The following is a 16,259-nucleotide window of genomic DNA, read 5'->3' on the forward strand; positions in this document are numbered from 1 at the left end:
CTTCATTTGATCTTTTGTCATGTGAGAGTCATTTGACTTTCAACCTATTGGTCAATATCCTCTTTCCCTTGATTTTACAAATTTCTAGAAAAGCTCATCCATACTTGTTGCCTCCACTTCTCAACCCCTTGCAATCTAGTTTCCAGCTTCATCCCTCAGTGCAAACTACTCTGGCTAAAGTTACAGTGACTCTCTGCTGCCAAATCGACAGCCCTTCCTTGGTCCTTATTCTCTTAGACTCTGTAGCACTTGACACCTGTGACTATTCTCTTCACTCTGGACTTATGTGTCTCTGCTTTCTATTGGTGTTGCTACCTCCATTTGCTCTTCAGTGCCCTTTGAGGGATCATAATCCATGTTGTTCCTCCTACCTAGAGCTGGCCCCCAGCTTCTATCCTGGGCCCTTGCCTTTTCTCATCCTGTTCCACTTCTTCTAGTGATCTCATCCTGGGTCTAAATAACTTAACACAGAGTCCTGGATTTATGTAGCCTGATCCTGAGCTTAAGCACTACATTGCCAGCTGCCTCTTGAATGTTTCAGCAGAGCAGAACAGAATTCATGCTTTCCTTAAATACACCTTCTGAGTTTAACATCTATCAAATCAGTTTGCCAAGACCAGTTTATTCTATTTCTACATCTCTGTACTCACACAACCACTATTTTTAATAGCCGTTGCCTGATTTCTCATAGTAATTCCTTAATTATTCTTCCTCAATATCTTTCCTCTCTAAAGCATGGATCTTACTATTCTCCTCCTCCCTGCTTATTTTTTAAAACCTTTACATCTGTCTTAGAATTGTTAATAAATATCAATATTTGTTCCTTTCTTGCTGTCTACAAACATCCCAGATCTATTCCATCCTTTAAAAACCTCTAATTGGACGCAACTAGGTGGCACAGTGGATAGAGCACCAGGCCTGGAGTTAGGAGGACCTGAATTCAATTCTAGCCTCAGACTCTTCCTAGCTGTGTGACCTGGGCAAGTCATTTAATCCTATTTGCTGACTTCTAAGGCAGAAGAGAAGTAAGGAATAGGCAGTTGACCAAACCAGAAAACGATTCCTTGCATCTTAAAAATTCTGTCGTAACTCCTTGCTACAATAATTTATTAGAAGTAATTTGAATACTGAATTCAAAATTGAATTTGAAGTTAGAATTAATTAAATTTGTTAAAATAAAAATTGACTCCCTGTCTATTCAACATTTAATATTTTATAAAAATCTGTAACCATTGTGTATATTTCTAGGTGATGATCAATAATGGCTTTACACCAGATAAAGATGATTATGAGCTTTGTGCTAAAGTGGAAAACATGGTAATCCCTGCACAAGGGCATTTTGGAATATCTGCAGCAACAGGTGGTCTAGCAGGTAAATTTTTATAACCTTTAAATATTGAACAATTTCTAGTTAAATTTTACTGGGAACATTTTATTAGTTTAGATATGATAGAAGTTAGTTATTTGCTTAAGTGCAAAGCACTTTGGGATCAAGCAATTGCTTCCTCTTTAAATGAATTATGGTAGCCTCTCATGAGAAGTTTGAAAACCTACTGTAAGAGACCAGAGATTTTTACCTTCTTTTAATTTGGTCTTAAAATATAGTTGATATCATCTCATGCCTACCCCCCACTTTTTTATTCGATTTTTTTGATTGTATTTTTCTTTCCAGTTCCAAATCCTTTCTCCTCTACTCCTTCCCTATCCAAAGAAGGAAAAAAAATATGATGCCCATTATACATATGAAGTCATGGAAATCAGGTTTTCATATTAGCTATGTTCTGGTGGGGAAAAGCAAGGCAACTACAGGAAAAAATATACATCTGTCTGTGCTCTTGAGTCCATCAGTTCTCTCTCTGGAGGTGGACAGCATTTTTCATCATGACTGGTGGATCGCTGTCATTGATCAGAGCTCAGTCCTTCACAATATTCTTACAGTGTTTGCTGGTATTACAGGCATTTTTCTCTTGGTTTTGCTCACTTCCCTTCATATGAGACTATCTGGGTTTTTCTGAAACCTCTTCCTCATCATTTCTCATAGCACAATGATATTCTATCCAAGTCATGTGTCACAGCTCATTCAGCCATTCCCCAAATGATGGGCAGACCCCTCTACTCCCAGTTCTTTCCCACCCCCAAAAGAGTCACTTTTGTACATGTGGGTGCTACCTCCCCACTTTCCACTCATGATTTATGATTTCCTGTTTAATGTGATCCACATCATTGACATGCCACAGTTGGTTCTTTGGGAAGGAAAACGATTCAGGATTGATTGCAGAGGATCAAGTCCCCATTTGCCGGCTTGTGGCTGTGGCCAGCTAGGGATTAGCAGTTTGCTTAGACAGCCTGGAGTTTATTCTATCCCATTTTCAGTTTCCGTGACAGGAAATTAAGATCTAAAATACTAAAACAGGGGGCAGCTGGATAGCTCAGTGGATTGAGAGCCAGGCCTGGAGATAAGAGGTCCTAGGTTCAAATCCAGCCTCAGACACTTCCCAGCTGTGTGACCCTGGGCAAGTCACTTGACCCCCATTGCCTACCCTTACCACTCTTCCACCTAGGAGCCAATACACAGAAGTTAAGGGCCTAAAAAAATAAAAATAAAATAAAATAAAATACTAAAACACCAGCCTGGTGTCTGTTCAGCATTGCCCAACAGCAAAGTTTAGGCGAGATTGCAAACTTAATAACTGTGCCCCCTGTATAGAACCCTGACATCTTAACACATAAGTGTATCTTAATGTAGAATGTGTAATTTTTCAAGGGTGCTTAAGTCTGTCCTTTATATTCCCGTTTCTTTTGAGAACACCAACATTCTTCCTGTTGCTGAAGTTTGTCTTTAGCTTCCTTGTGGCCCTCACCCTCTGCCTGACCCTTCACCCCTCCCCACCCTGAATGTCTTTCTGCATTCTCCCCTACCTCTTGTGCTTTCTCCTAAAACTGAAGCTCCTGAAGCCAGTGACTGCTTTATTTTCTATTTCCCCAGATAACATAGTATCTTATACATTAATGTGCTTTTAGCAAATGTCTATTTGAATTGGGTTTTGAGATGAATGTCTCTAAGCTAGCTTGATAGATTTTTAATCTTGTTCTTTTATTTCTGTTATGATTTCTTTGCTCACACATAGTCATCCTCCATGATTAATTATTGAAAAAAACCAGGTTTTAGAGACAAAAGAAATGGTTAAGTAAATGAATGATTGTAAAGAAAAATTTAAATATGATCATTTAGTTTAGAAACTGGAATAGGATGGTACATAATGATTTTTTTTTTAATTTGTAGATGATCATGATGTCCTTTCTTTTCTGACTTTCCAACTGACTGAGCCTGGAAAAGAAACAGTAAGTACATGATAAATTAAAAAGCTCTTTTTTAGTTTAACAAGTATGAAAGTGCTACAGCTTGAATTAGAATTTAATAACCTTTTATATGCTTTCCTTAGCAAGTATTGCAGCAAGTATTGCAGCTTTATTATTACAATACTCTAGTTTTTTACCATAGTTCAAAATAAGTTAATTATAGTATCTTAACAAATATGCTTCCTTTTTCTCTTATTTATTCTTGAACTATAAAAGCCTTCCCCTGATAAAGAAATTCCTGAAAAGGACAAAGAAAAGTACCAAGAAGAGTTTGAGCATTTTCAGCAAGAACTGGATAAAAAAAAGGAAGCCTTCCAGAAGGAGCACCCTGATATTCAAGGGCAACCAGGCAAGTTTAAATGAACTTGAGCCCCACAGAAGTTGTACATGTTAGTAGGCTCCCTCCCAGCTGGTTGCCTAGTAACTGCATGGATCCTATTTCTGCTGTGTGGTAAACTAAAGCACCTCAGAATAAGTAATCTCTTGGTGACTAGGACTAAAGCAATTTTACATTATTAGTTAGATTGTTAAGTGTTTGAGTGGTTTAAGGACTATTCCCAGCATCTAGTGTAGAGCCGGTTCTAGGTGCCCCAGAGCAATGATGGGCATCCTTTTGGAACATTTTAGGGACCCTTTGCCATACCCCACCCCATCCCCCCTCACTGTGTGCCAGTTTTGCCCTCTCCCCCCTCGAGCCCCACCTCCTGACTTTATAGGGGTGTGGCCACTGAGGTTACCTGTATATACAATTAGAGGACTACATTATCATTTTCTTGCTGGAGGTGACAGGGTTCCCAGTGCAGTTTCTACACAGTGCAGGAGTCCTATTAAAAGAAAAAGGGTCCATGACCCAACCCTAGCTAAGCACTTATACTGGTAGGCCTGGAGATATTTAGTAAAAGTGAAAGGCTGCAGCTAGATCTGCAGGGGATGGGAATTTCACCATGACCACAGGCTAAGGACAATTATTTTCTTCCCAAACTGAGCAGAAGACTGCTGCTACCTGTTTCTGGGGTGGATAAAGGGTTTAATGCAAGAGTCATGAGTCATGAGTCTATGTATTCTGCCCTTCCAGCTTTATAGTGGTGAGGATGGATAGATGGCTCAATGGGGACCCTTGGAGGTGTAAGCAGCTGATCCCCTCCAATTTGGGTTGGGTGTATGATTTCTCCATCCTTCTTTGAAGGATTAGGGAAGATCTGATTAGCACATTCCCTTAGGGCTTGGTGTATGGGGCTCAGCCCTAGATTTGCTCAAGGGGTTATTTTAATTAGGATCAGTGCCATCCGGAAGGCCTAGACCCAATCAATTCTATGTTTACAAAAGCAGGACAGTTACCCTTTCTATTCACCTAGTCAGGGTGTCCACCAAGAATAAGTGGCCAATCAAACCCGGCCTCAGCCACTTCCCAGCTGTGTGACCCTGGGCAAGTCACTTGACCCCCATTGCCCACCCTTACCAATCTTCCACCTATGAGACAATATACCGAAGTACAAGGGTTAAAAAAAAATGAAAAAAAAAAAAAAAAAAAAGAATAAGTGGCCAATAGCCCTGTGCTGTGCTGTTTTGCTCCTGGGGCCATAGGTCTTTTTTCTGCCTCTGCTTGGCTCCCTGAGCCTGGGGGTGGGGTGGAGGGGAACCATACTCAGCCCCTAGCTACAGTGGAAAGGATCTAGAATGTCCCACCCCTGCATTTGCAGGTGGGGCCAGCCAGCCAAGCCAGGGGTTTGCAGGTGCCCATGGAGAAGCCTCTGCATGCCATCTTTGGCATGTATTCTATGGGTTTACCGTCGCGGACCTAGAGGAATAGTCTGACTTTAAGGGTTTAGAGCCCAAGGAGTGAGCACCACCTACCTACTCCAGAGTGTCTCAGGCTTCTCTGCAGGAGTTCCCAGGCCATAGAGAATCTTCTTCAGTATATTCCTGGAATTCAGATGGTGGGCAGGGGAGGCCACTGATTGGTTCTTCTAGGCAGAAAAAAAAGCTGACAGTGGATTCCCTGAGCCTTCTGGTGATAATGTCAAGTGGAGGGGCTGGAATTTGGAAAGTAGTCAAGTAGTATTCAATAAGTTTACTCTTCAATTATACTGGTAAACTTCTTGTTATAGTCAATGTAGTCAGTATATATCAACTTTTGAGAAGCCTTAGTAGATCCCCCAAGGTTCAGTTTGTGTTGATAACTGCAATAGACTCAGTTATTATTCTGTTAGAAGGTCCTCAAGAGTAGAGATTCTTTTCATTCATTGCATTTGGGTCCCCAGCATCTAGAAATACAGATGTGCCTGACTTATTGAGTGATTGGTTGAACCTACATTTCATACAATTCATTTATAGCTTTTTGTTTTTGAAGGGACTTTGTCAAATGACTTTTTTTAACCAACTACATCAACAAATATACTTATTTAACTGGTGAAAAAGTACTATGGGGTTGTAGATTGGACCAAAATTAAGTAGTATTAATTTTAATGTAACAAACAAATAATTTTTTTAAGTGTAGCATTAAGTTCATTCCTAGTATTTTCATAGTTTTGTACAATCTTTCTCGGGGTTCAGTTACCTTATGTCATGGAAAGATAGTAATTTAGGTCTACCAGATCAATTATGAGAATAATATATTGCTATTTTTGATAGATTATACTACAGAGTGTTTAGAGTACTTAATAAATATGAAAAAAAATTAATTTTTCTTCCAGCTGTCCCAGACTGTCCTTTTCGTATCTTACATAATTCTAGACTCCTATTTCACTTCTTTCAGTGGGTATATGCTTAAGGAATACAAATTAATTTCAATATTAAGCCGAACCCAATGTATTAGAAAATAATTTTTTTTAAGTTATAACATGTATTGGCTAAACCAGAGATTGTTTTGGATTATTTTGTTCTTGAGACCTTTTCATTACCAAATCCATTAGCAAATATTTATTAAGCACCAGTGATAAAAAAGACAAAGTGATCTAGCCCCTACACTCAAGAAGCTTAATAAATTCTAATGAGGAAGACAAAGTATAAATGTAAACTATACAAAATAGACATAATTAGTTTGGGGAAGGGGCTGTACTTTCAGCCAGGGGACCAGAAAAGTCTTCATGAAGAAGGTCATGCATCTCAAGGGAAGATGAGCATTCCAGAGAGCATTCCAGGCCTGGAGAACAGCTAAGGCAAAGGCCTAGAGACCAGAGGAGGTAGAATATTATGAGCTTGGAACAACTGGGAGGCCAAATCGGCTGGATCCCAGACTAGGGAGTGGGGGACAGACCTGGAAAGATAGGAAGGAGCTTCACTGGGTTAGGGGCAGCCTGTGAACAACTGGAAATGTCCCACAAATGAGGCTGTGTTTAACCCTCACAGCAGCAGGGATCCCCCGGAGTTTATGGAGTTGTGGAAAGCACAGATCCAGCCAGGCCTGCATGTTAGGAAATGCCTCTGCCTATTCCTGGAGGACAGGTTGGAGTTGGGAGAGGCTGAGGCACAGAGACAAGCAGGCTGACCTCAGGAGCTGACTAAAAGGGCAAGGGGTATGTGTGAGAAAAATGGCAGCATAGAAGCAGCAGCATTCAGTGACTGGTTGTGAGGAGAGACTGAAGAGTTGAGGATGACACTGAAGGGCTGCATCTCAGTCATGGATGGGGGAAAGGGAGTCCTCCAGAGGAATAGAAGATTTCAGAAGAGAAATGTGGGTTGAGGGGAGAAGACAACAGGGTCTGTTTTGGGTGTACAGTGTTAAACTTCCTGTGGGACATCCAGTTTGAACTGTCCAATAAGCAACTGGAAATGCCTGACTGGGGCTCAGAGGAATCTTTTGCATTGAGATGATCATTGAATCTTTAGGAGTTGATGAGATAACTGAGGAAAAGGTAGTATAGAGAGACAAGAGAAGAGGGCCCAGGGCAGAGCCTTGGGGTTCTCCCACAGTTAATGGGGGTAACGTGGCTGACACATCACTAAGAGACTGAGGAATAGCCGTAGAAGTAGGAGGAGAACCAGAATAGAACAGGGTCTCAAAAGCCCAGAGCAGAGAGCATCTAGGAGGAGATGGTAGACAATAATGTCAAATGAAACCGAGTCAAGAAACCCACCTCAATAGAAGTGGTTATTAATGCTATAATACTGTGAGGGATAGCTAAATCTTAGTGATATAACATTTCATAGTTCCTTGTGGGCAGAGAGGGAAAGTTTAAGTAAGACCTCGTTTTGTGGACTATATAATCAAACTTTGGACCATCACTATTCTGTTATTCTGAAAATGGAAAATCATCCCCTCCTATCTCAAATTTCTGTCTTTCTTTGCTCCATTATTGCTCGAATCCTGCAGAGGGCAGTTGTTCCTTGCAGGCTTCTGTAGATTCCTCTTATCACTTCACCTGTTTGATCATGCTTCTCCTCTGTGTTTGCACACCTTGCATGGGGAAGAACTGAGTCTTCTATTTTTCATGAGACCTATCACCAATACTTTACCTTCTGGCCCATTCTAGGCACTTAAATACTAAACTATTTTCATATTGATTAGGGAAATAAAGGGAAAGAGGAAAAAAAGGTGATTGGGAAGGAAGGAATTATGAAAAAGAATGCATTATAAGAAATTTTATTTGGGTGAAGTAATTTAAAATAATATAGGAAAAGGAAGGTGAATAAAAACAACAATAATATTAATAATTTTAAAAGACTTATTTCGTGACTTAAAAAATAGAGGACCTTTTTTAATCTACCTGCAGAGCTATTGATAGAGGAAAAGGTGTGTTTTTTTATTTTTATTTTTTTTAGAGAGAGAATTCTTAGCCAAAGAAGAGATAATGGCAATCTTGAAAGATAAAATAGATCATTTCTTTTACAAGAAATTAAAAAACTTTTGCACCAACAAAGTCATTGCACCTAGGATAAGAAGGGAATTGACCAATTGGAGAAAAGAATTTTACATTAAATAACACTAATGAAGGTCTGATATTCAAGGTAGATAAAAAAAAAAACTGAAGCACATTTATAGTAAAAGCCATTTCAATAGATAAATGGTCAAAGCATATAACCAGTTTTCAAAAGAGGAATTATAAACTAATTAATTGCCATATGAAAAATTGTTCCAAATCACTGATAATTAAGAGGAAATTCAAATCAAAACAATTTCAAGATTTCACTTAATCCCCAACAAATTGGCAGAGATGACAAAGAATCAGTTAATTTTGGAAGGGACTGTGAAAAGACAGGCATACTAATACAGTGTGGTGGAACTGTGAAGTGGTTGAACCATTCTAGAAAAGAATTTGTAATCTTTGTTTAAAAAAAAAAAGGTAACTAAAGTGCCTATACCTTTTGTCCAGAGATCCTGTAGCCAAGCATATATTCCAAGGAAGTAAAAAAACATTTAATAAAGGTCCTACATATACCAATATTTTTGTAATATTGTTTGTAATAGCAAAGAACATCAGAGTATAGATGTTCATCATTTTTGAGTGTAGTAAAATAAATTTAAAACTGAATTTAAAAAATGCAGAGAAGTATAAGAAAACTTCTTTGAAGTAAACAGAATCAGGAAAATAATACACAATAGCTACAACAGTGTAGATGAAAATAACTCCTCAAAATGAAATTAAATGCTCTAGTTTGGACCCAAAGTAGAGATGAGAAAATACCTCTTCCATGCAGCTTTGCAGAGGTGGGAACTATGGTTATTAAATAAACTGTCAAATTCTTTTTGTATATTGGTTTATTTTAGTGAGCTATTTTTTTTTTGTTTTGTTTTTTACTTTGTTGTAAGGAATAGCTGCTATGGGGAAGGGGGAATATATTTTTGAAACTAGGATGATAAAAAACAAGATTTCAATAAAAATGAAAAATTAGTCATTGGAAGTAACACAAGTGAATAACATTTTACATTATCTAATTACATTATCTAACTAGGTATTCTGTATATAATATATATAATCTAGCAGTGTATTTGCTGGACTTGGTAGATTATGGAGTTCTTAGTGCCAATTTTAAAATATGTGAGAATCATGCTTCTTTGCCAGCCACATACATGTGCGATTCTGATATTCTAAACTAACTTTTTGTAGCTGAAGAAATCTTTGAGAGTGTAAGTGATCGGGAGCTAAGACAAATTTTTGAAGGGCAAAATCGCATCCATCTTGAAATCAAGCAACTCAACCGACAATTAGATATGATTCTCGATGAACAAAGAAGATATGTCTCTGCCTTGACAGAAGAAATCTCTAAAAGAGGACCTGGTGGCCCAGCACAGCTTGGACAGGTGAGCTCAGCCCATGAATGTGAAGAAGCTGATAACTAGCTGGTATAGTTGTTGAAGATTATCAAAATGGTTTGTCTTATCTTATTTCAGGCGCCTCAGCAAGAGCTTGATACTGTGGTGAAAACCCAGCAAGAGGTTCTAAGACAAGTGAATGAAATGAAGTAAGTATGTATAAAGATAGTATAAAATAGATGCCAATAATTGTTTTAAAATATATTTGTTTGCTTTTATGGTAAGAAAGGTTTTTTCCTATTATGAAAGTGGTGATGAGACCCTGAATTCATATATGACTTAACAAACATTTCAGGTATTGTCTTATCCAACATATACAGATCTCATGTTTGACATTTTAGAGAAATTTTAAACTACTCCAAAACATACAAAATAACTTTTTTTTTTTTGCCAATTACATGTAATAACAAATTTCCACACATGTTTTCCCAGATTATATGGTCAAACTTATCTCCTTCCCTTCCCTTTCTCAGTGCTGGCAGACGATTTGATCTGCATTACACATGTATTATACAAAACATCTTTCTGTATTGTTCATTTTTGTAAGTGAATAATCTTATAAAACCAAAACCCCAAAACATAAACCCAAATAAAAAATTGAAAAATCATATGCTTTTATCTACAATCTGACTCTTAACAGTTCTTTCTCTGGTGGTGGGTAGCAGTCTTTGGCATAAGTCCCTCAGAATGTCCTGGATCATTGTATTGCTGATAATAGCTAAGTCTATCACATTTGATCATTCCATAGTATTGCTGTTACTGTGACCAATATTCTCCTGGTTCTGCTTATTTCACTCTGCATCAGTTCATGTAGGTCTTCCCAGCTCTTTCTGAAATCATCTTGTTCATCATTCCTTATAGCACAATAGTATTCCGTCACCACAATTTATTCAATCATTCTCTAATTCGTGGACATCCCCATAATTTCCAGTTCTTTGCCACCAAAAAAAGAGCACCTTTTGTACAACTAGGTTCTTTCCCTGCTTTTTTTTCCTCTCTGAGATACAGGCCTAGTAGTGGTATTACTGGATCAGAGGTTATGCATTGTTTTACAGCCCACTGGGCATAGTTCCAAATTGCCCTCTAGAATGGTTGGATTAGTTCATAACTCCACCAGCAATGCATCAGTGTCCCCATTTTGCCATATCCCTTCCAACATTTATCAACAAAATAACTTTAGCTAACAGAGAGCTTCAAAGAAGAGGGCATAGAGGAAGGCACCAGAAGGGGTGAAATATTAGTCACCGGAATCTCTTCTTGGTTGGAATAATATTATTATGAGGCAACATGTAGCTTGTTTGATTCTCCATTTTTTCCTGCTGTTTTCCATTGATCACTGGAAGAAGTTTAAGTATATACCAGAAAGAGGTTAAGTGGAGAGATGGTTACAAAGGGAATTTTATTTTTGTTTACCCTGCTTCATGTTTCTATTTAGTGTTAAAATTTGTATTTATGTTGTTTTTTTTATTTTCAGCAATAATTTTATAGTAGCCAAGTAGATATCCATCTATTGAGTGAAGTGGGATAATACTGAATTGAAAGAAATAATAAATATGATGTATACAGAGAAGTATGGGGAGACTTACATGAATTGATGCAAAGTAAATTAAGTGGAACCAGGAAAACAATAGACACACAGACTATAATAATATAAGTAAAGTGAACTATATAAGAAAATAATCTACATCGAGTGCTATGAAATGATAATGACCAAGTTTGCCCCAAAAGAAGACATCTAAATGTATCTCCTTTCCTTTCCCTTCCTTTTACAACAGAGGTGGTAGACTGTAGGTGTATAAACCTCGCCATCATAAAATATTAGACTTTATTGGATGTGTTGGTTTGTTTTAAGTGATGCTCTCTGGGAGGGGAAGACAGGAATATTTTGAGAAATTTAGGTGATATAGAAACAAAGGTGATAGAAACAACAAGGACACAAAAATATCCTTTTATCTTTCCCTTTCTGCCAGGATAGTTGGGCAAGGTAATTCAGATTATTTGGGTGAAGTAATGGCACAGATTCCTTCTGACAAATGCATTCATGCTAGAAAGAAAGAAAACTCTGGAGTTGTGCTATAACAAGAACAATTTACTAATGATTAAAAATATCCAAAAGTGAAATAAACTGCCTTAGGAAGTAATGAGCTGTGCCTCACTGGAGTTGTTCAAATAGCTTATGAGGGATTTCATGAAGAAGATTATTTTTTAAATTTTATTCTAATTTTAAAAAGTTCTTTTCTTATTTTGAGTTCCAAAATCTCTCCTGCCCTTTTGCCCTTCCCATTTCTCCTTCACCTGTTGAGAAGGCAAGCAATATGATACTCATTGGACATGTGAAGTCATATAAGATATATTTCTATATTGGGCATATTGCAAAAAAAGATAAGAAAAATAAAATGAAAAAAAATTTCTCTCTAAATGTGGATATTTTGAGTCCTTTGAAAATTTTTGTGGATCATTGTATTGATGGGAGTAACTAAATTACAGTTGATTATCATTACAATGTTGCTGTTATTTGTATAATGTGCCCTTGGTTTTGCCCACTTCATTTTTGTATCAATTCATATGTCTTCCTATGCTTTTCTTTTTTTTAATAATTTTTATTTTTTAGAAAAGTTATCATGGTTACATGATTCATGTTCTTACTTTCTTCTTCACCTTCCCCCTCCTCCCCCCCATAGCCAATGAGCATTTCCACTTGTTTTAACATGTGTATTTATGTTGCTAGAGTAAAAACTCCAGGAGGTCAAGAACTATGTCTTGCCTTTGTTTCACTAGGTCCATAATAAATAATAAAATGTTGATTGAATGAATATTCTTTTAAGACCATACTCCTGAAAACAAGATTCTTAAATGCAGTTCTTTGATGACATTCTTTAAAGCATGAACAGAGTTTCAGTTATGAGCAATGATAACAACTATTTATTTATTTACTTTTTTTTAATTAACTTATTTATTTAGAATATTTTTCCATGGTTACATGATTTATGTTCTTTCCCTCCTCTCTTGTTTCCCCCTCCCTGAGCTAATGATCAATTCCACTGGGTTATACATGAATAACTACTACTTATTTTGTAATTAAAATTGTATAACACCTATTCTTCACAATAGCCCTGTGAGGTAGGTAATGGAAATATTTCAAAAATTCAGTGATTAGAGCGCAGAGAGTTGAAGTGACTGCCATTGTCACATATCTGGGCCTTGATGGAGGTGAAATTCAAACCCAGATCTCTGATACCTGTTCTAATACCCCTTTCAGTACTCCACACTTCCTGCTTCCTAGTTTTATACTATGGAAACATTTTTTTTAGTTTATCGGATTTTTCGTGTTCAGCTTGTTAAGACTTGGCAAGTGAATTTTTTCAGTCTTCAGTCAAGTCAGACTTTTTGTAGTGTTTTCTGTGACCAGCTGGTCTCAGGACAGTGTGATACCAGCATCTGAATATCATCTCTGTGACTTAGGCAGTGCTTTGACCTCAGACCTTCTCTCTTAACTTGTTTTCATTAAGAATCGGGAAATTTTCTTTCTCAGGAATTCCATGGGTGAAACCCTCAGGCTGGTCAGTGGATCCCAGCACACTGGCACAGCGGGCAGTGTGTATGAAACAACCCAGCATTTCAATGATATCAAAGAACATCTTCATGTAGTAAAGAGGGATATTGAACATTTAATACAGCGAAATGTGGTATGTTTTCTTTTCCTTGAATTTTTAATGAACTTTATCCTTGTCTAGTCAAGTGTGTTTTAATTTCCTTTTTTAAAAAAGGAATCATTGTTTTAGCTTTTGATTATTCCTCTGAAAACTTCAAGTTTTTGCTTTTTTCCTTGATCATCAATTTTAAACTTGTAAAATGAATTGGAGCACTTTATATTTCTTCAGTAACCAGCTGATCTAACTTGTCTATTTTTTTAAGCAAAGCATCAAGACATCAACTGCCAAGCCCCGTTAGTAAGGTTGTCCAGCCCCAGATTTTATTTATCCATCATCATTCCTGTTTCCTGTGGTTCTTATATTCAGGACTTCTTTGAATAGGAGAAAAATGATAACTATTTTATCCCTCTTTTCAGTAAAATAGCACCATACCCTGAGAAAATGTTACCAGCCTCAGTGATCTGTTTAGCTTATTATATATCCATTTACTAAAAGGAGAAATAATTATTGAGAATTAACAGTGTGAAAACTTATGCAAAAATATGAAATGCATATATTTTTATTAGAGAATTTTGTAGAGGACAAAGAATAATGGCCAGTGCTAAATGGGAGAAGGTAAGAGAAGAAAATCAAATTATAAATAATTTTAAGTGAATTTTAGCTGTTTTTCTTTTAAGGGCTTATTTAAGTTTAGGTAGCTGAGATATTTATGGTACTGTTCTATAAAAAGAACTTTGAAGGATTCTTCTACCTATAGTTTCTCTTTTGTTATTTGTTTTATTTCAGAAGCACTGCTACTTTACTCACTAAGAGGCGCAGCTAGGTGGGGCAATAGATAGAGTGCTAGATCCAGAATCTAGAACACTTGATATCAAAACCCAGCCTCAGACACTGATTGAATATGTGCTTCTGGGAAAGTTACTTAACCTCTGTGCCTCAGTTTCCTCAGCTGTAAAATGAAGTTAATAGCACCTATATCTCAGGGTGGTTGTAAAATAAACATGAGTATAATAAATGAGATAGTATTTAAGAGATACAAATGAATTAAAATTTGTAAAGCACATTGCAAATCTTAAAGACTATATAAATTAATTATTAACTGCCTTGAGTATGATTTTATTTTAGCTGTTAGAACTCTGAGTAACTAACTCAGACTTTAAATCATTCATCAATATATTTTAGCATAATGGTTCTAAATACATGCTCTGAGATAGATTTTGTCCAACAAAGTCTTTCAGGTAGTTTTTGGGCTGATTTTTTTGTCATATGATATTTTCAATGAACAACCTGCATCTTCTATTCATACAGCACTTGATAGTCTTTAGTAGTTATATCTCATATCCTACATTCACGTAGTCTCCAGAGTGCTTTCATGTATATTATCTCATTTGTTACAACCCTGTGAGGTAAGTAGAATAGGTATTCTCCCTATTTAACTGATGGGGGAACTGAGATCATGTTGGTAAAAAAGTAGTAAGGATAGGCTAGAATATAAGCCTTCTGGTTATTGATCTATCATTTCCCTTTCCTCTACACCATACTTCCTGTTTGCAAAACTTATATGCACACTTTTCTGTTGAAGTTTAATAATTTTATTAAATCCAAGATGTTGCAGGTCACCCTCATAAGGACTTTTTTTCTTTAATGCAAAAGTAGAACAAACTAATTGCAGTGACACATGGAAGTAGCAAGTAGGCTAGTTGATGGACTTTGGAAAAAATATGCTTGAGAATCGTTGATTTAGGAACTACTAAGCTCTGACTTTTGAAATGCTAAATATATTTCGTGTAGCAGGAAATTCTTTGGGTATTGTCTTCTACATGTGGTTTTTTTTATCTTACAGCCATCAAATGAAAGACCAAAATGCCCAGAGCTACCACCATTTCCATCTTGTTTATCTACAACTCACTTTTTAATATTTGTAGCAGTACAAACGATGTTGTTCATTGGTTATATCATGTATAGGTAAGTTCCTCTTATAATCTGACTAGATTCTCCTCTTTCTCCATATCCATACAGATTAGTGGTAGTTATCTAAATTAAAACAAATAATTTACTTTAGCACTAGGTTCCAAGTTCTATAATGAGATAGATTCTGGTAAGACAGATTTTTGAAAATAACACTTGAGATACATACCAAAAAAAAAACACCCAAAACTCAACATTCTGTAGAAAATTTTTTTCCTGATTGATATAATCTTCAGGTAGAGGAGCATGTAAAGTTCTGGAAGGCAAGATAACTTTTCCATCTTGAAACTTTTTGATTATGCAATCTAATATGTAGTAGTAAAATAGGTCACAGTGAATTGTGTTTTCATTTAATTCATAATGCTAATTCATAGTATTTTAACTTATCTCAATATATATGTTTGTGTGTTTTATTTAGGACTCAGCAAGAAGCAGCAGCCAAAAAATTCTTTTGATCACCATTTTTGTACATGTATGTATGCACAGAACTTTGACTGTAAATGAGGGAATTTTTGTGTTTGAATTTCTTCAATATTCTAAATTATTAATTTTTTTGTTAAAATTACCTGTTTAAATGTTAAATTGTGGTAAGAATAAACCTTACAGAAGTGAGAACTACAAGAAAAACTGTGCACAGTATATAACTTTATTTAAAATTTATTGAATTTATGGTTGATGGTAAAACAGCCAAGAAACACATTTCCAGTGTGATTAGGGTAAGAAAAATTAGGGATATGCCTCCCAAATGATGGTTAGCACATTTGATTTCTGAGGCAAAAAGTTACTCATAAGAATATGACATTTTAAGGATGTTACTTAAAAGAAAACATTTCCAAAATTAAGAAGTTGACCTGAAGTCCAAAGTATATATAGTTCCCCTATCATGGTGGTTAGCGTAACCAAAGTCTTACAATGTTTGAATCAGAAAGTCCTAATCAAAGATCTGCTCCTATAATCCTTTTATGTTACTGTAAGTCTGAAATCAAGATCATTTTGCCCAAGGAGACATTTTTTTAGGATCAAGA

At 36.4% G+C, this 16,259-nt stretch overlaps 1 protein-coding gene across 1 annotated transcript in view; it reads left to right on the forward strand.

The window, feature by feature from the left end:
- LMAN1 (lectin, mannose binding 1) overlaps window positions 1-15,850 on the forward strand; it is a 38,157-nt gene extending 22,307 nt beyond the window's left edge. The window contains exons 6-13 of the mRNA XM_044657791.1: window positions 1,249-1,372; window positions 3,284-3,342; window positions 3,577-3,709; window positions 9,408-9,601; window positions 9,692-9,762; window positions 13,146-13,299; window positions 15,110-15,231; window positions 15,653-15,850. Coding sequence (XP_044513726.1) covers window positions 1,249-1,372; window positions 3,284-3,342; window positions 3,577-3,709; window positions 9,408-9,601; window positions 9,692-9,762; window positions 13,146-13,299; window positions 15,110-15,231; window positions 15,653-15,689 — 894 coding nt within the window. The 3' untranslated portion in view covers window positions 15,690-15,850. The remainder of the gene's footprint in view (window positions 1-1,248; window positions 1,373-3,283; window positions 3,343-3,576; window positions 3,710-9,407; window positions 9,602-9,691; window positions 9,763-13,145; window positions 13,300-15,109; window positions 15,232-15,652) is intronic.
- Window positions 15,851-16,259: the final 409 nt, after the last annotated feature.

The sequence above is a fragment of the Gracilinanus agilis genome, chromosome 1, assembly GCF_016433145.1.
Source record: "Gracilinanus agilis isolate LMUSP501 chromosome 1, AgileGrace, whole genome shotgun sequence".
Taxonomy (NCBI): Eukaryota; Metazoa; Chordata; class Mammalia; order Didelphimorphia; family Didelphidae; genus Gracilinanus; species Gracilinanus agilis.